This window comes from Nomascus leucogenys, chromosome X, assembly GCF_006542625.1.
Source record: "Nomascus leucogenys isolate Asia chromosome X, Asia_NLE_v1, whole genome shotgun sequence".
NCBI lineage: Eukaryota > Metazoa > Chordata > Mammalia > Primates > Hylobatidae > Nomascus > Nomascus leucogenys.
Genome location: NC_044406.1, coordinates 124,209,232 through 124,236,103, shown reverse-complemented (window position 1 = coordinate 124,236,103; position 26,872 = coordinate 124,209,232). Strand labels below are relative to the sequence as shown.

General features: G+C 35.8%; 1 protein-coding gene across 4 annotated transcripts in view; it reads left to right on the top strand.

The window, feature by feature from the left end:
• FGF13 (fibroblast growth factor 13) overlaps positions 1–26,872 on the top strand; it is a 576,558-nt gene that overhangs the window by 504,022 nt on the left and 45,664 nt on the right. For all 4 annotated transcript variants that reach the window (XM_003272580.4, XM_003272582.4, XM_012499163.2 and 1 more), the window contains one exon: positions 2,129–2,232. In XM_003272580.4, the coding sequence (XP_003272628.1) occupies positions 2,129–2,232 (104 nt within the window). The remainder of the gene's footprint in view (positions 1–2,128; positions 2,233–26,872) is intronic.

The following is a 26,872-nucleotide window of genomic DNA, read 5'->3' as shown; positions in this document are numbered from 1 at the left end:
TATAAATAATTCTGAATTTCATTTCTCATTCTCTGTCATTTATTACTATGACTGAACTAGGTGTCAAACATATACTGATATTATAGTTGTCAAGTGGTATGTAGTGATACTGCTTTTAAACCAACCCCATATTGGAAGTTTCGGTTTAGTTTTTTAGATCTCAGAATTTTTCAAGTATGAGCTTTTATATAAATGGGATTGTGGTCTCTTACTTCTCAAAAACATAGTATCATATTTTCACCATACAGATTGCTATCAATCCACAAATGGGTGTTGAACACCTGCTGTGAACAAGACATTGTCAACAGAAAGGCATATGACAAACACATGACATGCTCAGAGATGTCAGACTTCTTGCCTGTGTATTGCATTGTCAAATATAGCATGAGATCTTGGCTTGCAATCTGTGCAATTACATTCCTTTACCTCACATAACAGAAGGGCACAGCTTTTAATTTGATGAGTATTGAATGAAGTGCCATCAGTGGCATGTGGTAGGAACACTTGTCTTTTGAACTGTACAATATGTCCTAGCTCCTCTTTGGTAACACCCTGGTTTTAAAGGAACGATACGTTGTAGGCTCACCAAGGAATATTTAGTTCTTCATTAGTATTTCTCATCCATATTACCCCACCTACTGCAGCAGAATGTATATGCACAGAGATAAACGATCCCAGAAAAACTATTCTTACCCACAGGGTGACTCCTTTACATTCTTGTTCACAGAAACCATAACAGACTGATTTATTATCCTCAATAAACTTACAAAACAAGGCAAAATCATCAACATTGGTCTACGACTCCTGAGAGAAAGGTGCACAGGCTATTTTCAAAAGATGTGTGTGGCAAGCACTACGTTTTAAAAATGTACTGTTTTATTTTTATTCACAGTGTGGGAGGGAGTAGACAGCTGGTAGTGGGAGGACACCCACTAGTTGTCTCCAGTGAGTGGTGTGTGGTTGTGAGGAAAGCCTGGGTGTAAGTTTCACGCAGTCAGATCTTCAAATGGAGAAATGAAGTCCTCACTGGCACCAACTGGCTGCCCACTTGCAACTATTTTGCTAAAATAATAATAATAAAATAATAAACCTCTTTCAAGTCCATTATTTTTATTCCTATGTCCTTTGTTCTTCGAGACTAAAAGCTAGGAGCCCTCCCAACTCTAATCTTGGAAAATGTTGGTCCTTTAAGAAATACTACTCTGAAGCCAGGCATGGTGGCTCACGCCTGTAATCCCAGCACTTTGGGAGGCCGAGGCAGGCAGATGACCTGAGGTCAGGAGTTCGAGACCAGCCTGACCAACATGGAGAAACCCCGTTTCTACTAAAAATACAAAATTAGCCGGGCGTGGTGGCACATGCTTGTAATCCCAGCCACTAGGGAGGCTAAGACAGGAGAATCACTTGAACCCAGGAGGTGGAGGTTGTGGTGAGCCGAGATCGCGCCATTGCACTCCAGCCTGGGAAACAAGAGCGAGACTCCATCTCAAAAAATAAAAAAAGGAAATACCACTCTGGAAACATAGGACTACAAAATGACTTTTTCTTTTTACAGGACCTGAATTTATTTTGGAGTTCTTGTATATGGAGTAACAGATAATTTAGATGAGGGCATTGGACTCTTCTGAAAGTCTAGGACTCTACCCAACAGGTAGATTTTAGATATGACTGTGAGAATTTCAGCAGTTATCTTGGGGAGCAGTTTAAAACCTTAATTTGTTGAGAATGATGCTATTTAATGTACAGAACAATTCTTGGGACTGTATCTTTCCAGAAACATCAAGATTCCCCACCTCCAACACTGTAAAAACCATGAAATTGTGACCAAAGCCTTCCATTTTCTCCAGGCTGTTAAATAATATGTAGTTACAGCTCCAGTCATCTGGCTGCAACCATGAAATTAAATACACTAAAAGGTAGAATGAGACCTATCTGTCTGCCTCGGGGTATGTGTGGGTGTGTTTGTGGGGGGTCTGTATGTGTATGCATGTATACATAAACAGACATATATGCATACCCTCACCAACTACACACTACTTTTGCAAGACCAGACAGTCCTGCTGGAAACACTGAAAAGTTCTGAAATTCAGAATTGTAACATTGCTTTCATTTTCTTTGTTAATTTCAGCTCTGTTTAACCTCATCCCTGTGGGTCTGCGAGTGGTGGCTATCCAAGGAGTTCAAACCAAGCTGTACTTGGCAATGAACAGTGAGGGATACTTGTACACCTCGGTAAGCCTTTGACTGTGTGCATGTTTTGACTATTCTAGTTTTCATCCAATATGAAAGAAAATGTGCTTTATATGTGTTATCATTACAGATTTCTGTGATGAGGAGAAGAATGTTGATGGAAATATTTCATTGAAAGGACAGATTAACTTTCTGTGAAAAATGTATCTATTACTAATCAATTGTTTGAAGCAAGCATTTTAGTATATAATCAAAGACTCACTGAACATTTTTTAATACAGTGTCATTTGGGTCATTTTATGTAGCATATAATGGTCTGTCTTGCTGCCTTGCTTTGCAGCTGTGGGAAACAAAGTCATTTCTATAACTCAGTTGAACATATATTTATCCAGGTTTACTCATAAAAAAACATAATGAGATCTCTCCCTCAGATCAACTCGAGGACATGAAAACTAGTTCTTGAAGGGTTTCTAGAGTTCTATTTCTTATCTTCAGTTTAATTGAACAGGATTCCTGATTGCTTCTGCTTTAAATATAAGCACTATTTAACCTTTCCTTACCTATAAATTCCTGCTTGTCTTTTTCTTGTCACTTTGGAGTGAACAGAATGAAAAATGGAACTTTTTCTCATATGAATGTATAAACAGTGTAGACTACAATTCAATATGGAACATGGGGCCAAATTAAACTTTAAAAAAAGTTAACATTTAGATATAAGCAAAATGGTACAGTATTGGGGTTAAGATTTTATTCTTATTGGCAGATCTAGTTTCAGATTATAGGAGACTATTTAATATATGAATTTTTAATTTAACTTAATTAATTAATTTAAGAGAGAGTCTTGCTCTGTGGCCCAGGCTGGAGTGCTGTGGTGACACTCCATATTTTTAGCAGAGATGGGTTTCACCATGTTGGCCAGGCTAGTCTCGAACTCCTGGTCTCAAATGATCTGCCTGCCATGGCCTCCCAAGTTGCTGGGATTACAAGCGTGAGCCACCGTGCCCAGCATAATGTATGAATATTTTTTAAATCTTTGTTTTGAATTCATGTATTTTAATAAAGGAAAAGAATGTTTAAAATGGAGAAAATTGCTTGTCGAACTTCTTACTAGCAAGTCTTGAAGCAGGTTGTTAGTATGACTATAGAAATCTGTTCCTCAAACTTCAAGTGAAACACTACCTTTAACCACTCTTGCTCGCCTGTTTCCTGAATTTCTTTCAAAGCCAGGTGTGCAGGAAGACTCTTGGCAGATATGGTGGAAACCATATCATAACCCTGTTTTGCAGAGGCCAAGATGGGAAAGAGGTGGGAATAGAGTAAGGCCACAGAGGGCCTGTTTATATGGTAAATCAGGTAGTTTGTTTCATATTATGATAAAAGATTATGAAAAAAAGATAATTATCAGCATATACCTCAAACCCTGGTCACTATCAGTTTTCCTATCAGGCAATTTCAGCGGTCTGGTTGCTTAATAAATATGGGGGTTTGCTCTTTTTACTAAATGAAAAATGTGATTTTATCGCAAAGTTCATGAAATACGTCACTTTATTACTAGAGTGCTACTATAAAAGATAGGAAAGGGGATTTTATTTTAGATTTGTGTACTAAGGTAAGATAATTTAATAATGAAGGATTTTAAGTAATTTCCTTTAGATCAACAGACTGCCTCAACAGGACCAGATACAAAGGTAGGTTTTTTAATAAAATAGACGCTTTCTGAAAATATTGTGAAGGCATGATAAGAAAACGGAATACACTGGGCATACTTTTGAGAAAGCACATGCCAGATATCATATGAAATAATTACTGATAAATCATCCAGAATTTCAATGGGTTGCAGTCACCGTTATGGTGCCCTGATGAGAAAAGCTGACTAAATATAAATTTTGCAACATCACAATTGAAGAACGTACTTTGGAAATAATATTTAAGTAAGAATGTGGAAAATTATTTAACTTGGGTTATATGTCAGGTGCCCCCACTCAAGAAAATTAGGGCATTCAGCATTACACTTAAGGAACCAATACTGAAAATGCACAGCCTACCATTCAAATTAATCATTATTCCAGCAAACTGGTAAATGTCAATGTGAGCTCATTTCTAGAAAGGCTTCCCAGGGAAATGAGGACTATAGATTGATGAACTTCCTTTCCATGATGGGTGGGCCAATATACACCCAAATGTGGCACACCTTGTATGTATTTCCTATTAAGAAAAAAGAAGCCTTAAGTAAGTGTTTCTATTAGAGAAAAGGAACCGTGTTTTTGTTAAGGAGGAAATATGCCTGCTTGATGATCCTAGAGTTCATATATGGAAAGAATATCCAAATTAGTCTGTCCAGGAAATAAATCAGAATCCTCTTTAGAATTAATTTTCCAGTTCTTCCAATTACTCCTTATTAATTGTGGCTGGGAATCCGTTCACCAAGTTGATCACCATCCTCAGTGGGCACTTCATTTTGTTGTCGTCTTATTTAAAGTGCAGTGCCCAGATTACTTAGGATGGAGTTCTATCGTAATAACTTCAGCAACTTATATTGCTGAGATCAAAAGCTTAATGAAATATCATGGTTCATCAAGAAGAGACAGCAACCAAAGAGGAAGGATCACTCTTCCCTTGCATAAAACCATGGCACTTCTACTACAGAAATACTATATGCAATTTTGCAAAGTGCCTCTTAGCAAAGAGAAGACAGAACAGGACAGTGACCTAAAGAGAAAGCAAAAGTAAGCAAAGGAGGTAAGGGGCTACTGATGTGGGCAAGTTAAAAAAAAATTGATGAGGGATGGCTACAGTCTGCTTAAAAAGCAATTGCAGTGGGAATGGCTAAAAGGAGATGGATTGCTGAGATATTTTAGAGGTAGAATCATCAGGATTTGGTGGCTGATTGGATTTGGAAGGAAAGCAGGAACACCATACATGGTTAAACATGTATGGTTGCCATTCACTGCACAGATGAGAATGAGATGTCTTCAGGTAGAGAATTAAAAAAAAATAAATCTTCACAGAAATGCTCAGTGGATTATCAGGCATCATGAGGGAGAGGGGGAATTTTGCCTCTGGCATTTGGGCTGATGGTGAAGCTATTAACCAAATGGGAATAAAGCGGGAAAAAGCAGATTTGAGGAAGATACCTGAGTATAGCTTTCAAGGGATATTTGAAAATATGAACCTAGCACTTGAGAAAGGGACATGAACTAGAAATAAAACTCGGGAGTTATCACATGTAGGTAGCAGTCTATGCCGTGGAAATAGTTATGAAAATATGTAGCATAAGAAGAGGAGAGAGCTTGTCAAATAATATTAGAAAATAGCAGCATGAAAGTGACCAGCAGAGGAAGAATAACTAATTATGGCAGATATAATGGTATTGCAAAAGCTAAATGGGGAAGGAGTTTTAAGAAGAGTCAGCAATGTGAAATGTTTCATATGTTGTGGGTGATCTTAACAAAAGCAGTTTCAGTGGAATATTGGGAACAGAAGCCAGATTCTAGTGGCTTGAGGAGTAAATGGGATGAGAGGAAGTAGAGGCAACAGGTATAGAATTTCTAAGGGAAGGGAAGGGTGGGTGTGTATTTAGGGCAGAACACAGGGTTGAGGAAGACTGAGGATTCTTTGGTTAAGGATGTCACTTGAACATATTTGTTAAGTATAGGAAATGAACAAATAGAAAGGGAGTGATTACAGACATAAGAAATGGTATTCTTTATGGAGTGGAGCTGTAGAAGAGATGGAAGGGTGATGGAATTAAGTATAAGTGAAAGAATTACATTCATCTTGAAAAAAAGGGACACTGAATCTCTAATAGGAGACAAAGAGATGAGGACAGATGCAGACATAGGTTTACTGAGTCTACAAGTAATAGACAACGAAGTAGAAGAATTTTCTACCAGATGATCTGCATTTTTCCATTAAAGTAGAATAAGAGGTCACCTACTGAAAGTCAAAGGTATGGGGGTAACCATAGGTAAACAGGGGTGGGAACAACTGTTTTGGGCAAGGGGAATGGAAACAGGAGTAGGTAAGCTAAGGCCATGGGTCAAATCCAGCCCACTACCTGTTTATGAAAATAAAGTTTTATTGGAACACAGCCACACCCATTCATTTACTTATTGTCTATGGCTGCTTTTGCACTGCAACAGCAGAGTTGAATAGTTGCAATAGAGCCCTTATGGCCCACAAAGCCTAAATTATTTACCAAATAACTTGTCCCCTTTACCTCCCAGAAAGTTTGCTGACCCCTAATCAGATAATGATTCTCAGCCTTAGGTACCCATCAGAATTACCTGGAGAACTTAAAAAATTCCATTCTTTGTGTTACACTTGGACCAATTATATCAGAATATCCAAGGGTGGGATCTGTGCATGAATATTTTCGAAAGCTCACCAGCTACTGCTTATGAAAACCACTGATCTGAGCTTAAGAAAAATGATTGTTGAATAGCACTGAGGCACTGAGGACACGTCACTGAAGTCAGAAACCATGAGTTTATATGCACTTAATCATTTGTTCCAAATTCCTGATACCAATGTTTTTCTGTTCTTGCAAGCAAATTGCCTTTACATTTTTGAAGGGATATTTCTTGAGATGATGGAAAATGCTGATCCCTGGAAGAGCGTTCTTATTTTATCTCTTTTTCTTTATTCTACCTTCTTTTGCATTTCTACTTCTATATCCCTCAATTTTGGGGGGGGAGAATTCAACTTTACAGTTTTTGCCCTTTATATTCTCCCTTTTGTCCATTAAATAAAGAAACAACACCTCCACATTGTTATTGTTACAGAGATAGCAATTTACTTTCCATGATTAATCTCGGAATTCTTGCACTGCACCCTCCCTTCCCCCCCCCCTTGTTTTTTCTTGTTGCCATGGGGGACAGACTTGATGTAGGCTCCAGTGGCAGTACAAAACCATCTGTGGCACAGAGAATCATAATTAGCCATTATTTCATAACATATTTACTTTTGTCCGTGATATATGCTGAGTCTTTCTGGGACTGCAAGGAAGTTGTTATTTGTTGTGCAGAGATAATTTTGTTCTTACCTTTGGTTTTCTTTAGCAATAATAAGGAGTTGTACACAAGCTTTTGAGAGTTCCTCAAAACTTCACAGTATGAATATTTAATAACATAAAGCTATTTGTAATAAATGTTTTAAAACTGCTTGAAATAATCATTAACTATAGAAAGTCAAGTGTCTTAAATATAGAAAAAAATTCCCGTTCTATGTCTACTTTAATAAGAAATAACAGATACTAGAAAGAGGATAGCAAAAACTCAAAGTTAAACCAAAAGCATTATTATTATTTTTATTTTGGAATGTTCTAGAACTCATTAGCAGCAGTTCTACCCATATAATTACTTACCTTTCAAAAAAATCTAGTTTTCCTTTTTCACAATACACAGTATTGCTTGGGTTGAGGTTGGGGCAGACAAAATGTATAGACAAGTAGAAATCCTTTGACAAGCCTTTTTCATTCATGAATTTCCAGGGAAAACTTGTAGGAGTGATTTTACTGTCATGTTTTCTAGTCCTGGGACTACCATAGCAAACTAGATGCAAGACCAGAAAGCCGTCCTCTTTCTGAGAGTCAGCTTGATGCCATGGGAATGAGACAGCTTGTGTTACTGATCCCAACGGCTCAGTCAGATTGCAATCTGAACTAAGGGGACATATTTTTCTTCTCTACTGGATTATTTTTCACAGACCTTAAATTTACCGTTTCTTCTCTCATTACATAGAGTTGTTCTTTCTTACGTATCACTCACAACATCTCATAATGCAATCTCCTTTGAAGGAGTCACTACCAGAAATAGTGACAAATGAAACAAGACCAGCCCCTTAGCAGGTGTGACACCTTAGCTTCACTTGTTTTATTCTTTGACAACTTAGATTTGCTTTCTTTTAAGAATGTTCTATGCCTAAGTTAATATTTAGATTATATTTAATGCATTTAGCTTGGTTTTTAAAATTTTATAATTTTTCAACATATATTGCAAATTTTTGACCATTGTAAAATCAGTGAAGAATTACTGTTTTAAACAAACTAAATATGAGAAATATAAATATTAAATGGAAAAATTCATTTGACCATGCCTCTAAACACGTTACATTTAGAGAGATGCATTTGATTACTGAGGTGTGTGATGTATGAATACATGCATAAATATTCTTAGAATGCTTTTGCTGATGAACAGAGAAAAGCCCGAGATGGCAGCCCAAGATGCAGCTTTTGCTACACATAATTCAATTAGTAAGTGTTTTGTCATTTTCCTTGTTCTCAAAGACACTAACATTGAGTTTGTCAGTCATATGTTAACATTCTTGGTAACTTCAGAATCCCTGAAGATGACTCATCCAACAAAACTGGTCTCAAGTTCTGTGACCTTTTTTAGCTGTAAGGATATTTTTCTATTCCTCAGCCTTATCAATCTCATGGCCATACTCTTGGACCTTTTCATATTCCAGGCTATTGACCACTTTTCCATTATCTATTACCTCCTTTTGTTAAACAGCTTGAATGAGATATAGTTCACAGATCTTAAATTCATCCATTTAAAGTCTGTACAATTCAGTTGTTTTTAGTATATTTCACAAGGCTGTCCAACCATCACCACTGTGTAATTCTAGAAATATTTTTATCACGCTAAATGAAGAAATTATACCAATTAGTAGACACACCTTATCCCTTTCCCCAGTCTCAGGCAAGCACTAATTTACTTTGTCTCTCTATGGATTTGCCTATTTGGAACATTTCATACAAAAGGAATACAATATATGGCCTTTTATGACTGTCTCCTTTCACTTAGCATAAAGTTTAAAAGACTCTTACATGTTGTAGCATGTATCAGTACTTCATTCCACCTGATGGCTGAGTAATATTCCATTGTATATTCCTACATTGGTTTATTCATTGTCAGTTGATGGACATTTGGATTGTTTCCCCAAATACCTGCATAGCTGCTTCCTTCTTTATTCACGTCTCAAATGGAATGACATTCTTTAGAAAGGCCATCTCTGACCACCTTAACTAAAGCAGTACATTCACTGTCTGTATTATCCACATTTATCTTCTTCAAGGCATTATCACTATTTAAAATTATTATTTTGTGTGTTTGTCTTCCCCAACTAGAATTTAACATGTTCACAGCATATATTCCATTTTTCTTATACACTACTCTATCCCCAGTGCCTTGATTAATGCATGCTGTTGTTTTCTCAATACATATTTACTGACTGGCTTTGTGGTCTTCAAAAGGGAAAGAAAATATGTACTTATAGTCCGATTTTAGTTCCTTTGCTTAAAATTTTTTTATTTGGAAACAACTTCAAACTTATAGAAAGTTCACAAGAATAACACTAGTACAAATGACTCCATATATCCTATCCTCCAATTCATTTTGCTCCATTTGCTTTATCATTTGTTCTTTCTTGCCCACACACACACACAGTTTTCTAAGCCATTTGAGAGTATGTACCCTGGCACTTTACACCTATTACCTAAGATTATATACTCTTATATACTGACAGTAATGAACTGCAGTAAATGTAACATTAATACAATACTTTAGCTAATCTACTGTCCATATTCCAATTTTTTAAGTGAAAAATGTGCTCATTTTTTCCTTCAGTAGAGAATCCAGTCTAGGGTCAGTTACAGCATTGGCATGTCTTCTTAGTCTCTTTTAATCTAGAACATTTCCAGAGATTTTCTTTGTGTTTTATGACATTAGAATTTTTGAAGACAAGAGTCCACTTTCTAATTTTAAAATAAGCATTCACAATTTTGGGTTTGCTTGATGGTTTTTCTTAATTCAATTGAGATTAAGCATTTTAGCCAGAGTACTGCAGAGGTGATAGTATGTCCTTCTTAGGGTATCACATCTGGAGGTATGCAATATCCGTTTGCCCCTCATTGGATGTTAATTTTGATGATAAAATCAAGGTGTTATCTGATTTTCCCCTGTATAACTCTTGGTTTTCTGGGTTTGTGTGTGTGTGTGTGTCTGTGTGTGTTTCAACTAGTAAATAATCCACTGGAAGACACTTTGAGACCATGTAAATATCCTAGTCCTAAGAGCCCAGTTTTTAATACTATGTTTTCAGCAATCCCAAACCTCTTTAGAAAAGTAAAATAATTAGTCCATAAATTGAGAAATAACCAGTGATTCCCAGATATGTCATATAAGTTTACTGATAGCTAAACTGAGGTAGAAAAAAATTAACATGGCTGGGCACAGTGGCTCACGCCTGTAATCCCAGCACTTTGGGAGGCCGAGGTGGGCGGATCACCAGGTCAGGAGATCGAGACCATCCTGGCTAACACGGTGAAACCTCATTGCTACTGAAAAAAAAAAAAAATAATACAAAAAATTAGCCGGGCTTGGTGGCAGCTACTGGGGAGGCTGAGGCAGGAGAATGTAGTCCCAGCTACTGGGGAGGCTGAGGCAGGAGAATGGCATGAACCCGGGAGGTGGAGCTTGCAGTGAGCCAAGATTGCGCCACTACACTCCAGCCTGGGCAACAGAGCGAGACTCCATCTCAAAAAAAAAAAAAAAGAAGAAGAAAAGAAAAAATTAACATGTATTTCCAAAAAAAAAAAAAAGTCATAAAAAATATGATCTGGCAGCAATTTCTGGATTCAGCATTCTAGTCACTGGGCTTAAATACAATTAATGGAAAGGTTGTTTGCATTGTTTAGGTGCAGTAAAATCGATTCTATGATGTTTTAATTTCATACCATGAGTAGGGGGTTGGTTCATGTTAAGATGCCTCAGATGTTCAGCATGTTTACCTGTCAAATGCAGGGTTACACTTTTGCTGATTTGTTTACTTCCTGTGATTTTAATGTGTGACAATTGAAGACCTAATTTTCAATGGTATGGCTTTGCATCTTTAGCTCTTATTCTAATACAGAAAGGATGTCAAACTTTAGATGAACTCATTGATCAATTTACAGTGATGAATATACTTCTAGCAAATATTTGTAGCATGTAAAATGTTTGAATTATATTAGATGGTATATCAGCAAGTACATCTAATTTAAATTCTAGGGTTACTTTTTAGAGGCTTAAAAATCTAATAGAATAAAATGGAGAGCTTTGTTTAATAATGAAAACTCTTTAGGGAAGTGATATGGACTCAATTATGGAAGGAAATTGATTTAAAATAAACTCAAGCAGTATCACATCCAATATTGAAGAAAATGATCATTATCAAATAAAATCAAAAAGCATAGGCACAAAGGTATTTTAACTTCAGATTAAAACTTTTGCTTATTGGTATATGTCAGTTAATTAACAAATTGTTGAATTTGGTTTATTTAATGTAAAATTGGAAAAGTGTTTACTATCAAAACTTAGGTTCCTAATTTTGGTGTGTAGTATACATTTGATAAACTTTTTTGATGAATCATTTAATTTTATGGGATTAAACATTTCTGATGAATGTTTTCAGTTCACACTAATGGTTTGTATGGGTAATTATGCAAACACATATATTTCTGAATGCTATCACTAGAAATGGAAAATATAGAAAGTTAAATTTTTACAGGAAAAAAGCAGAGAAAATAAGCAAATTTTATTTATTATTAAATGGATCTGCTAGCTCAAAGAGCTAGATTTTATGTTTTAAAGAGGTATCCAGCTATTGAGTTGGTGTTAATTAAGATGAAAGTCTTTAAATTTATTGCAGTGAAAAATATACAGAAGTAGCAGTATTCATCTTAGATTTTACTTCCAAACACAAGTAAATCAGCATTATTTTCAAGGCCATAAAACATTTCCTACATCACAGATTATTTCACGTTTATTATTCTTTGCAATTAATGTAAGTTTCACTAAAATATGAAGAAAATCTAGCTTGGCATTATTTGCATATGAAATTGCATAAATCTGGTTGCTTGTACCTTCAAAGTTAACTATTTTCTCTTTATGGACTCTGAAAAAATAACAAAAATGGGTAAAGTATTCAGGGTGATGGTCTAGCGTTTTAGGTGTAAGAATGACTGAGAATGGTACTTTCTGAGAAATCAGGGAGACAATATTGGTTGTAGGTAAATAGAATGTGACTGGCTCTGTATTCTGTTTTTGAGGCCAAGTTGAAAAAAAAAATCCAAATTAGAGGTCATGGAGCACATATTTAACAGAGTATTTCATGATTTTAACTCTGAACCTAAATTCATATTTGTGGGAAAAAGCCAGACTCTTGAAGCTAAACAATAAAATAATTGGCAAGAAGGACTAAGAGGAATTTTAGCAAGTAAAGCCAGATGTAAGGGGATTTACACACACATACAGACACACACATACACACATGCACACACACATACAAGAAAGACAAATGGAAAAATGTAATGCTATATTCATTGCTCTGTTGCTATAACGGCACTAGTTATTTTGGAATTCCTAAAATAATTCTAAGTTTTAAATACATAACCTACAGTGAACATTTGGAAATTGCTCTAGCAACATATTTGGTAATGCTAAATAGCTTTATGAAAGAGAGCAAATACGACTTTTTAGCTCTATTTTATGTGATTACCAGGTGATTCTCATGTCTTGGTGAAGACATTGTTTTTAGTCTCTATCTCCTTGTTTGTATAATGTTAATCCACAACATGATAGAAAAAAAAAAAAAAACAGCTCAACAAAACATTTTTCCCCATGAACCCTGTGCATTGAAATAGTTTGCCTACAAAATCCTATGCTCATCAATTAGTAACTGATTTGTTTTCTCTCTACTTCCCCCTTAGTCATAGAGCAGCCTAGCAAACGTATGTTTTTAACACATATTTATTGAAATAATTAATAGAGATGTGTATAATAAAACATGAAGACTGATGATATTGTTTCTGTCAGGCCTACTGAATATTTTAAATAAGTTACAGAGACCAATTATAAACTTTTGTGGGTCCTCTGAAGTGTTAACATTTTTAAATTGCATAAGAAAGTGAATGACTGAGACACAAGAAAAAAATTGGAAGCTACAGCACTGGTTCCAGTGATTACACCACTTAAAGGGAATTGTGACTTCTGAACAGGGAAATTTTAAATGAAAGCATTTTCTGATCATTATAATAGCTGTAACCAAGGTTAATAACTGGCAAGCCCCTGAATAATACAGTTAATATGTTTTGTCCAGCTGAATGTGTGAGTAGATAACACATCTGTGCTATCATTCTGATTAAGTTATTCATCAGATAATCTGATGCTAACTACTTTTGACAATTCTGGAGATAGAACTACTGTGAAAACCTCAATTGATTTCTTGGATGGATTTTTCATATAGCCAGCAGCCATAATATAAACACCTCCTTTTAAAAGGACCTCAGATGTGTATAGGAATTCTGGCATATCATATAACAAAAGCAATTAAAATTAGGTATGATGTTCATTTTTACCCAAGAAAAAATGTCCTATAAAGATTTGGAAGAGTCAAATGTAAATAACAACCCCAAAGTATTATAACTTAGACTGTAATAATACGAAGGGTGAAAAATGTCTGATAGAAAGAGGATGTGAATCATTCCATAATACTTTCATAATTGTCAATGAGATACCAGGAAATGAAAGTCATAGCTTTCAGAAATGAAATTCGAAAAGGTAAAACTTCATTGTGTATAGTAAATACTATAACAAAAAAGCCTGTGTGTAACAAATCTATTGCTATATCCTGGCCACAAAATCAGCAAGGCTACAACAACAAAAGTCCTCTTTAGAGTGCTTGGTGGTTGATCTGATTAAAGACTTCTTAAAAATATTTAAAGTATTCCCGGGCTCCTTCCCATGTCATAACAATGATTCACTGTAATTAACGTGTTAACGAAAGAGCCTCTTTGCAGTGTTATTTTCACTGAGGAAGATAGAGCCTATGGGAGACCTGAAGCTGAGAGCTTTTGAAGCAGAAATTTCCTGAAAACTCCCTTCATTGCTCTTCGAGTCTCAGAGAGCCCAGTCACACATCTAATCTCCCAGGGAAGTCGAAGCATAAAATGGTCCACAAGCTTTGCCAACCAATTAATTAGCATATACCTGTTGAATATCCATAAGATACTAGGCACCCCAAACCATGATCATGTTGATCCAGTCATACTGTCAATGTCTGGAATTTATAGTATACATAAGGAGATTCATCCCAAATTCAGATCTGTAATTGTTAATAGTTGATCTACTACAGGATCAGCATAAACTGTTTCATCCTGACTTCTGCAGCTTGGCAATGCTATTTTTAGCCCAGAACTCACTGTAAGAAGATTCCATATAGGGAAACAATTTGAATGCCTTGGGATGGGGGTGGGTGAGAGTGCATCATTATGGAAATTTACCAGTTATATCAAACAATATATATTGGTTGCTTGGCACCACAGACTTTAGCAGATCACACTAAGATCATGCTTATATGCCATGAGGAGGTAAAATTGAATACACTGGACAGTGGTTTTTCAATTATATCAAGAAATGATGTAGGATAAAATGCTTTAAAATTTTTATATATGTGTGACTCAGAAAAAAAAAAGGCTCCCACTTGCCCAGCACAAGTGGATTACAGTAGATTCAACCAACCAAAGCTTTTAGATGTATCAAAGTCCACCTCACATGTTTGGCCAATGACACAGGGATATATTTCCCTCCATTTTTCTATAATTTCAAGCTCCAATAGTAGGTATAACAAAGAGAAACAATGCTGACCCATAGAGAGAGATATAATTTCCTGAAGCTATAACATGCAATATATATTAACACCTGATATTTTGAGGAACAGAAAGTGCTTATTTCTCTAAAAAAAGAGTTATCATTTTATACTATTGACTTTCATGAGTGATGAGGAAAGAGCAAAGTTTTGACCCTCCTATCTCCTCCTTCTTTGAGATCCCCGTTACTCATTTACCCCTTCCCTGTGATTAGATGGGTGGTTAACACTAGAAGCACTAAGTGGATACAAAACACATTTATTAAAGCTCTTCATTACATTTATGTTCCTCATATCTTTACCAGTAAGGGAAGCAACCTGGCCAACTCATTATGTTTCTCTGTACTCCTCTAGTCCCAGAAAGAATTATTCGCTTGAACAAAAAATTTCTGTTTTCAGTAGGGCTGTCAAAAAATCAAAGCTCATGTACATCACAAGGGTATTTCAGTCAAACTGTTAAATTTCACATAAGAAAATACACTCAACAGACACTTTAACTGCTATCTCTGATCAAGGCATGAAACTATTCAAACAAATAATTAAACTTGAAAATAGGGGGTCAACAGAACCATGATGGGTGGTTTTGCTGAGTTATTTTCTTTGCCGTGGACCTTGGCCTTAAATGTCCACATGGAGAGCAAATAGAGCAGCATTTTATTTTGTGTTCTCTTTTCCAGTACCCTACTTACTTGAGGTATGCGTTCTCTTCAGATTTTGAGGTGAGACTTTTCTTCTCTATAACGCATCTTTTTGCCTCCTCTGATCAGCGGCAGCTATCTTGAACCTCAGAAGCCTTGGTGAGACTAGGAGTTTCAGCATCAAGAGAGGTGTTTTGTTTGGTTTGGTTCATTTGTTTTTCAGTATCTATAACACATTCTAGTGATGCCTATCAGTTTGCAGGAACCACTCATGGTCCTTGCTGTCAGAGGCAAGGGCTCTGCCACTTGGGGCGTGAGTGTAGGTGTAGACCCATGGAGAAAGTTGTTTTGCAACAAACTGCCTGGATAGTAGTGTTGCTTTGTAATTATGTAAAATCAAAACATTCAAAAGATGCTGGCAGATAAATGAGAGATAATAATAGTAAAGAAATGAGAATTCCAGAAATGTAAAACAATTCTGAATTAGATTTATTTCAGACTTAGCTACCTTTCTTTTTGGCAGTCAGGACACCATTCTTGGGAGTTTCAGGGAATCAAAATGAAAACGAAAGGCAGTTTCTTCCACAAGGTTTTTAGTATTCTCTGAAATTCTGACTAGCCTCTGCCCTCAGGGTTCAACAGTGTGAGAGCTCTTGGTCCAGATGCCCAGTAATCTCTGTATCACCTCTGTATTAAGAAATACAGTACAAAAAGGAGGAAATTCAGTTATTTAGTAATGGAAATTACATGATGACAGATATTTTCAAAGACACTTATCATTGATTTTCTCTCCATCTGTGCTAATATTCACATGCATACCTATGCAAATAGGCTTTAAATGATTTGATTTCATACCCAAAAGTCAGATTCTCCTATTGTTCATTTAGCATTTTTCTATTAGGATATTTGAAAAAAGTATTTTTTATGGTAAATATAGAAGCATTTGAGCAGTCTTCTTTTTATATGGTCAGTTTTCCATTTTGAAGGGGAAACACTTGTCCTTGTCAGAATTATTGTGAACTGCCTTAGTTTAAAAATTGGAACCAAAATGAGATTTGATTGTTACTGGGGTAGGTTTTTTTTAAGTTTTTTACTGATATATAATAATTGTACATATTTAGGGGGTACACATGGTATTTTAATACATGTATTCAATGTGTGATTATCAAATCAGGGTAACTGGGACATCTGTCACTTCAAACATTTCTCTATTCTTTGTGTTGGGAATGTTTCAGATCTTTTCTTCTAGCTATTTTGAAAGATACGATTAATTTTTGTAAACTATAATCTCCCTACTGTACTATCAAATACTAGAATGTATTCCTTCTATCAAACTGTATTTTTGTACCCATGAACCAACTTTTCTGCGTTCCCTCTCCCACCTACTTTTCCCAGACTCTGGTAACCATCATTCTACTCTCTACCTCCATAAGATCCAATTTTTGGGGCCGGCGAGGTGGCTCATGCCTGTAATCCCAGCACTTTGAGAGGCTCAGGTGGGCAGATCACAAGGTCAGGAGATCGAGACCATCCTGGCTAACATGGTGAAACCCCGTCTCTACTAAAAAAAAATACAAAAAATTAGCCGGGCATGGTGGCACATGCCTGTAGTCCCAGCTACTTGGGAGGCTGAGGCAGGAGAATTACTTGAACCCGGGAGGTGGAGGTTGCAGTGAGCCGACATCGTGCCACTCACTGCACTCCAGTCTGGGCAACAGAGCAAGACTCCTCAAAAAAAAAAAAAAGAAATCCAATTTTTTAGTTCCCATATGCAAGTGAGAACATGCAGTATTTGTCTTCCTGTGTCTGGCTTATTTCACTTAACATAATGACCTCCAGTTCCATCCATGTTGCTGCAAATGACATGATTTTATTCTTTTTTGTGGCTGAATAATATTGCATTGTGTATATGTACCACATTTTCTTTATTCGTTCATTTGCTGATGGACACTTAGGTTGATTCCATATCATGGCTATTGTGAATAGTGCTGCAGTAAACATGAGAATGCAGATATCTCTTTGATATGCTGATTTCCTTTCTTTTAGATATATACCCAGTAGTGGGATTGCTGGATCATATGGTAGTTTTATTTTTAGTATTTTGAGGAACCTCCATACTGTCTTCCATAATAGCTGTACTAATTTACATTCCCAACAGTGTACAAGGATTCTCCTGTCTTCACATCCGTACCCAGCAACTGTTGTTTTTTGTCTGTTTTATATTAGCCATTTTAACAGAGGTGAGATGATCTCTCATTATTTTGATTTGCATTTTCCTGATGATTAGTGATGTTGAGCATATTTTTCATGTGTCTGTTGAAGAGTTGTATGTCTTCTTTTTAGAAATGTCTATTCAAGTCCTTTGCCCAATTTTTAACTGGATTTATTTATTTTTGCTATTGAGTTGTGTTCATTATATATGCTGCTTATTAATCCCTTGTTAGGTGGACAGTATGCAAATATTTTCTCCCATTCTGTAGGTTGTCTCTTCCCTCTGTTGATTGTTTCCCTGCTGTGCAGGAACTTTTTAGCTTCATGTATTGTCTATTTTTTAAATTTTGTTTTCTGTGCTTTTAAGGTTTTACCCAAAAAATCTTTGCCAAAACCAATGTCCTGTAGCATTTTCTGGATGTTTTCTTCTATTTCACAGTTTCAGGACTTACATTTAGATCTTTAATACATTTTGGGTTGATTTTTGTATATGTTGAATGTGGTAGGTTATTATACTAGCAAAATGCTGACAAAAGCATGCTGAAGGAAGATAGATAGATCATTATTTTGTTTTGGATTCTTACATTGCTTTAACAACCCGTGCTTAATTGTTTTATTATTATTTCCTGAAATATTATTATGCATCATTGAATACTAAGTCAACCTTTAAGAGGCTTTATATATACACATTCTAGGCTTTTTCTAAGTATAACTAATCATCAAGTATAGGTGTCATTTACACAGTTTTTTTTTGAGTCACTCCTTTAATATGATATAATTTTCTTAGCTGACATTGTATAGATTTTATCAAACCTAAAATTGAGTAATACAAGAAATTCTACCAAGACATCAATATCATTTGCATAGAGGCGTAAGTATATTAAGATCTCTATATGAAATGTGTTGTAAGAGTATGAAATATTGTCCTACTGATTTATTGAATAACATGTATTAATAGTTAAATCTTGCTTTTTATATGTCTCAGACCCCTGAACCTGACAGATCTCAAACTTCATATAGTATTTGCAAGTCAAGAAAAATGAAAATTGGGCACATTGTGAAAAATCCTGGAATGTATTACCAACAAATTGTTCATTTCTGGCACGTTAATTATTTCACAAATTGTTCATCATGTTCCCATTTCACTTTTATAAGCACAATAACACTCTCTTTTACAGAATGTTGCCAACATTTAATTTAATTTCTTAATGAATCAATGACTCTTTCATACATTATAAATAAGAATATAGGTTCACCTTACCAAGTGGCTAAACAGCATTCTCTAATATTTGTTGGAGCATTAGGGAAAAGTTGATGGCGACCAGTATCAGTTTTGCATAAATAGTATTTTTTTCCCTTAGAACGTAAGATTAACCTTTTTTCTTAAAAGTTAGCAGCAAGATGTTAAAACATAATAATATAAAACATAATAATATTATTCATAGGAAGTTTATCTAAGTACAGCCATAGTAAAGAATTTTTCTTTTTTATTAGATTTTATTGAACCTTTATTTGCTGTTATTGTGGTCACGCAACCTGTTACCGTCTCATCACAAACCAGCATTTCATTTAGTATATTGAGAAAATTGCTGTTTCAGGAAGCCACATGCAGTGCTACTACATCAGAATACGTTGAGGGTCAAAAGTTCATAGGGACCCTTAATTAAAAAAATAATAAATGTTCTCACTCTATATAGGGGGATCTCATCTGAGGCAATTTAGTTTGTAACATGCCAAATAAACTTTGCTATAAAAATAGTTTCCATTTAAATTGCTTCTAGGATTCTAAGAGTAGGATTATAGAGACAGCTCAGTGTAATAATAATATTAAAATACATACTTTTAAGTATGGCAATTCATACTTTTAAAACCCTATTGCCTGCATTATCTTACATCATACTATGTGCACTTGTCGAGTGATCGAGAAAAGCTGCTGTGTTTGGGTTGCTATTTTGAACTGTTGAATTAAATATAAAGACCAAGTAAATATAGTTGTAACAGTAAGTAAATCGTGATAATGTGCAATTCATCATTTTGTCCATTTTTTTTTCATTTATGGCAGTTTTTGTTTATGGTGTAGGGTCACACTGAAAGGGTTATTTCATTCTAGAAGTTGTAGATGAAGTACCTTTATTTGTTAGGGATGCTGGCCAAGAAACCATTAATTGGCTTTCTTGCAAGATACAATAACTTTTCTTTAGTTGTTTGATGAGTCTCAATCTTGTGTAGAATTCTCAAATCACTGCCCCTGGTATGATCTTGTGGCAGATTTGTATAGATTCCAGAAGTCTTAGAAAGTTTCTCTTGCTGTTATGACATTGCTAGTGGTCCCCAAGGCAATTATGCTCCTTTAGTGGTCATCCCACTTAATTAAAGAAAGAAGTGTTGCTCTAGATAGTTTTATTATATCTCCTTGTGGTTACTAAACGAAGCATACCAGCTCAACAGTACTTCCTGCTTTTAATTGGAGTTTTGTAAGAATATTTAGTAGTTCATTTTCCTTTCAGGTGTAACATTCTAAATTCAAATGAGTTAGGATCTTTTTTTGGTTTGTTTTTGCTTTATTGTTTGTTGTTCTCTGCAGTTATTCCCTTTCTTGAATTGTTGATGGAAGGACTCACTGCCTTCATATTTTTATTTAGCAAAAAAATCTCTTGAGTAGAAGTTGGATTGCATGCCCATGAGACCACATACCCTGTTTGGGCTGCATTAAGTCAATTGTAAATACAGATATTAGAGATAAGTAATATTGGCTAATATCAGGCTATTTTCTTGTGATGTTACAACCTCATAAAAAGCCTGCAGAGGCATCACCGTGCCTCATTTTGTGTTCTTGATGCACAATGTGTGTAATATTTTCTCATATCTCCTTTATTTCCAAATATTTGTTGCATGTATATCTGATATTTCCCAAACCATATTTTAACCTATTTGAATATAAGAATGGTGCCTTCCCCATCTTTTATATTTCCCACCATACCAAATTCATTACTAAATACCAAGTAAATATTTTACCAATATTTAGTAAATAAATGATAGAAGACAATTTTACTATGTACGAAGCCAAAGACAGAAAAAAATGAGTGATTTTTCTCTTTTACATAATAGAAGATGACTGGATCAAAATGATACACTTTAGTAAGGAAGAATTTGAGGTTCAAATTACGTGTGTTTCACAATATGGGCACACAGAATTAGAAATACAGGAATGCAATTTCTAACCCCTGTTCAACTGAATGTATGAACTTGAGCATCACCCTTCCTTTGTCAGGTTATCAATTACCTTAAATATCAAATGATAGTGTATAATATATTTCTTTGACCTCTTAAGTCTATTTTGCAAGTAATAAATCCCTTAACTTTGCGTCCATTGTTAAATTTTTAATAAAATCTACAGCAATGAGGTTATGTAGAATATAGATCTAATGAGTGCTCTTTAGCACTGGGTAGCCAGTGGATCATATTTGAAATAGATGGGATATACCTAGGGAAATGAACAGTTATTTCCTGCTCGTGATTACAACAGTGGACATAGGTTTCTAATGAATCTTTCATGACAGCATTCTTTGATTTTCCTCTGCCTTTCATTATTTGGTTTATTTATATAAAAGTAACAGAATTCCACTGGGGCATAACTGGACTTGACCAATAAAGGATGACTGTTTGTGCCTTCTATTTGCCTCCACTTAATTGTCCTGCTCTTCATCCCTCTGAATTATGGAAAATGTCACATTTCCTTGGCCTATGACTCGTATAACAGGTGAATGTGTGAATAGTGTCAAAATACAGCAGTTTGCTGTATGTAAAGGGAGGTAGACAGCTTTTGAAAATGGTAAGGTATAAAACTAGATATTTCTAAACTGAAGAAAATTCTCATTTGGGCTTAAACATGTGCATCTATGGTGCAATTAGTTGTTAAATCATTTAATGAGGGCTCACTTGCCTAGTCTGTATACTTGTCTCACTGATAATGAGTCAGGAAGCAAATCAAGTGGACTTAAAACTAAAATATCAATACCCTATACAGCAAGAGAAGAGACATGATTTCTTTACTCTATTAACATTGGAGCTGTGTGTGTGTGTGTGTGAGAGAGAGAGAGTGTATGTGTGTGTTTGTGTGTGTTTGTTTAGTTTCCATCTAAGCACTGATGGTCCTGCAAATTAAGTGAATTCAGAATCTTCATAGTTCCTGACAGATAATCCCCATCTTCAAATATTATTTTGCAGGAGGAACTTGGAATCATTGATTTTACTGTGTTTCTCTAAAATATAATTTGTGCATAAATAGGAATTTTATGACATACTCTATGTCCTCTAATAGTTTTGTTTAATTAATTTCATTGCCATTTAGTGATCAACGAAAGGAGTTTGTAAACTATAAACTAGCTTTTTCCTGGCTCGCTTATGAGGGAATAGGACAGAACTCCTTGGGTTTAATTTTCAGAAATCCTAAATATCATCCTTTTTTATACTGTATTGATAGAGTTAAATATAAAGGAATAAATAAGCAAAACTAAGGCCAACCTTGTGCATTAGCCCTTCCACTCACTTCAGATCACCAGAGCTTGGATGTTTCATCTGCTAACAATTCCTCTGAAGCATTCTCAAGCATGTTTTCTTGCCAGCAAAAGTAATATAAGTCCTAGGCAATAATAGCTTGATAAATTCGTAGAAGATGGAAGATTCCTATGAATATAAGCTTGCTGACATTTTGCAGTAATACAAATAAAACCTGTTAACATAGTAAATAACAGGTACTTTCGGGGGGTAAAATTATTTTAATTTGACCTATGATTATATGTCTTGTATATTCTGCTATGCCCAGAGATCCTTTCTGATGAAGATCAACTTTTCTAATACTATTTTACTGAGTTTGGAATGGAACTATAGATTGGATAATTACCATCCGAGGGAGTAAAGCCTCTAACTACCGTAATTACTCACATTTATTCACATGACATGAAAATAAAAATAACAAATTGTTTGGAAGACTGCACTGTGGGGGGCAAATTAAACAAAGGTGCACGCACACACAAACACACACACACACACCTCTGATATTAACAGAGGAAAGGAACGTATTCAATGATGTAGCTTTCCACTATTGGCACTTTTTGTTTTCTGTCTTAGAGACATAGCTCACCTGAATGGCACAACTTGTGGGGGTACTGTAAATATTTCCTAGACATGGCAATGCATTATATTTTCCATTTCAAAATATACTTATAGACAGCTATGGGAAAGAATTACAGTGGTAGCTACACACAGCCTTGTTTTCCTTGTATGCAGAGTTAGAAAATAGAGATATAGGGGAATCCACTCCTGATACCAAATATAGCCACCATAAGCATGTACAGGCATACCTTGTCTTATTATGCTTTGCAGATATTGCAGTTTTTACAAATCAAAGTTTGTGACAACCCTGCATCAAGAAAATCTATCAGCGCCATTTTTTCCAACAGCATGTGCTCACTTTATGTCTCCAGGTAACATTTGGTAATTCTTGAAGTATTTCAAATTTTTTCATTATTGTTATATCTGTTATGGGTGATCTTGTGTAATCAGTGATCTTTGATATTACTCTTGTAATTGTTCTGGGGCACCACAGATCATGGCTATATAAGATGGCAAATTTAATTGATAAATATTGTGTGTGTGCTGACTGCTCTACTGACAGGCCATTCCCCCATCTCTCTATTTCTACTTAGACCTCCCCATTTCTTGAAACACAATATTGAAATTAGGCCAACTAGTGACTATACAGTGACTATACAGTGGCCTCTAAGTGAAAGTAAGAGTTGCACTTCTCTTACTTTAAATCAAAAACTAGAAATGGTTACACTTAGTGGGAAAGGCATGTCAAAAGCTGAGATAAGCCAAAAACTAGGCCTCTTGCACCAGCTAACCAAGTTGTAAATGCAAAGGAAAAGTTCTTGAAGGAAAGTAAAAGTGCTACACCAGTGAACACATAAATGATAAGAAAGAAATAGCCTTATTGCTGATATGGAGAAAGGTTTAGTTGTCTGGATAGAAGATGGAACCAGCCATACCATTCCCTTAAGCCAAAGGCTAATCTAGGGCAAGACTCTAACTCTCTTCAATTCTGTGAAGGCTGAGAGAGATGAGGAAGCTGCAGAAGAAAAGTTGCAAGCTAGAGGTGGCTTCATGAAGCTTAAGGAAAGCCATCTCTGTAACATAAAAGTGCAAGGTGAAGCAGCAAGTGCTGATACAGAAGCTACAGCAAGTTATCCAGAAGATTTAGCTAAGATCATTGATGAAGGTGACTACACAAAACAACAGATTTTCTTTTTTCTGATTTTTTTTTTTTTGTCTCACTCTGTTGCCCAAGCTGGAGTGCAGTGGCACAATATTGGCTCGCTGCAACCTCTGCCTCCCGGGTTCAAGAGATTCTTTCTCCTGCCTCAGCCTCTCAAGTAGCTGGGATTACAAGTGCCTGCCACCATGCCAGGCTAATCTTTTTGTATTTTTAGTAGAGACAGGGTTTCACCATGTTGGCCAGGCTGGTCTCAAACTCCTGACTTCAAGTGATCTGCCTGCTTCAGCCTCCCAAACTGCCGGGATTACAGTGGTGAGCCACCACGCCCAGCCATACAGATTTTCAATGTAGATGAAGTAGCCTTCTATTGGAAGGAGATGCCACCCAGGAGTTTCATGGCTAGAGACAAGTCAATATCTGGCTTCAAAGCTTCAAAGGAGAGGCTGACTCTCATATTAGGAGCTAGTGTAGCTGCAGCCAATGCTCATTTGCCATTCCAAAAATCCTAGGGCACTTAAGAATTATGACTCTACTTCTAATCTATAAACGGAAGAACAAAGCCTGGATGACAGCAAATCTGTTTTCAGCATAGTTTATTGCATACTTTAAGCCTACTTTTGAGACTTACTGCTGGGGGAAAAAGAGATTCTTTTCAAAATATTACTGCTTGATGACAATGCACCTAGTCCTACCCAAGAGTTCTGATGGAGATGTACAAAGAGATTAAAGTTGTTTTCATGCCTACTAGCACAACATCCATTTTGCAGCCCATGGATCAAGGAGTAATTTTGATTTTCAAGTCTTCCTATTTAAGAAATACTTTTCATAAGGCCATAGCTGCCATAGATAGTGATTCTTCTGATGGATCCAGGCAAAGCAAATTGAAAACCTGAAAAGGATTCATCATTCTAGATGTTATTAAGGCATTCATGATTCATAGGTGGAGGTCAAAATATTAACAGGACTTTGAAAGAAGTTGATTCCAATCCTCATGATGACTTTGATGGGTTTAGGACTTCATTAGAAAAAGTAACTGCAGATGTCATGGAAACAGCTAGAGAACTAGAATTAAAAGTAGGGCCTGAAAATGTGACAGAATTGCTGCAATCTCATGATAAAACTCATGACAAAATGGATGAAGAGTTTTTTCTTATGGATGAGCAAAGAATTTCTTAGGATGGATCTATTCTTGAATGGTGACGATGCTATGAAAATTTTCGAAATTACAACAAATGATGTAGAATATTCCAAAAACTTACTTGATAAATCATATACAGGGTTTGAGAGGATATAATCCAATTTTGAAATAAGTTTTTCCGTGGGTAAAGTCGTATCATACAGCATCACCTACTACAGAGAAATCTTTCATGAAAGGAAGAGTCCATGGATGCAGCAAACTTCATTATTGTCACAGAAATTGCCAGAATCATCCTGACCTTAAATAGCCACCATCCTGATCAATCAGCAGCAATGAACATCCAGGCAAAACCCCCAAGTAGGACTAAAGATATGACTTGCCAAAGGCTCAGATGATGATTGGCATATTTTAACAAAATATTTTTAAACTAAGGTATGTGCACTGAATATTTAGACATAATGCTGTTGCACACTTTATAGACTATAATATAGTGTAAGCATACTTTTTAAATGCACTGGGAAAGCAAAATTCATGTGACACACTTTATTGCAATATTCACTTTATTGCAATATTCACTTTATTGAGATACTCACTTTATTGCGGTAGTCTGGAACTGAACCTGTAATATCTCCAAGGTATGCCTGTATATTCTATCACTCCCAAGCTGTGTGCTCTTGGGAAAGTTACCTAATAGAATCCTTAATAAAAAATGGAGTATGGGGCTGGGTGTGGTGGCTCATGCCTGTAGCCCCAGCAGTTTGGGTGGCTGAGGTGGAAGGATCACTTGATCCCATGAGTTCAAGACCAGCCTCGGCAACATAGCAAGACCCTGTCTCTACAAAAAGAAAAAAAAAAAATAGCGGGGTATGGTGGCATGTGCTTGTAGTCCCAACTACTCAGGAGACTGAGGTGGGAGGATTGCTTGAGCCCAGGAGATTGAGGCTGCATTGATCTGTGGTCATGTCACAGCACTGTAGCCTGGGTGATTGATAGAGTGAGACCCTGCCTCTAAAAATAAAATGGAGCATTATCTATTCATGGGGTTATGTGAGATTATTTGTGTGAATTATTAGTCATATATATTTGCTAAATAAATGTTTGCATCCCATCACTGTGGCTGAATGAACATCGGACTAAGGCTACCTTCTTCTATGTGCCGAAAGTTTTAGAAACATTTCTTGAGGCTCATGTAGTTGTAGAATCTGAAATCTAATTTTAGCTTAGAAGTGCAACTTGAGGAAAAGCAATCAGGATTTTTGGACTTTTAATGAAACATTTTGTAAAGAAAAACATCTCTTGTGAGTGCTTTGTTCCCTGTTTAATTTGGTTGAGGGTACTTTGTTCAGTATAGGCCAAAAGCCTACAAGTTAAATAAGCTGAGGCTATCAGTGGAAAAAGAAACACTACATTCATTCAAGTTCATATGATATAAGTTTGCCATCATTTCAAAGCAAAGATTTTACATGGCTCACCTGTGTAACAATAAAAAAATCTACGGTTCAGTTGTAAATGTGCACAAATAGGGCATGATGATAGGCTCACAGCTGTAGCTTCCTCTAACTTGGTCATGGACTCAAGATCAGTGTGAATGCCATATATCAGAAAGGAGCAAAGAGTGCTTTAAAACTACAATAAGAAAGATTGGCATGCGTGAATCTAACAGTTTAGTTATCCATTTTGAGGGATAATTTATTTGGAATGCTACTTTATTTCTTAAGCTATCATCCC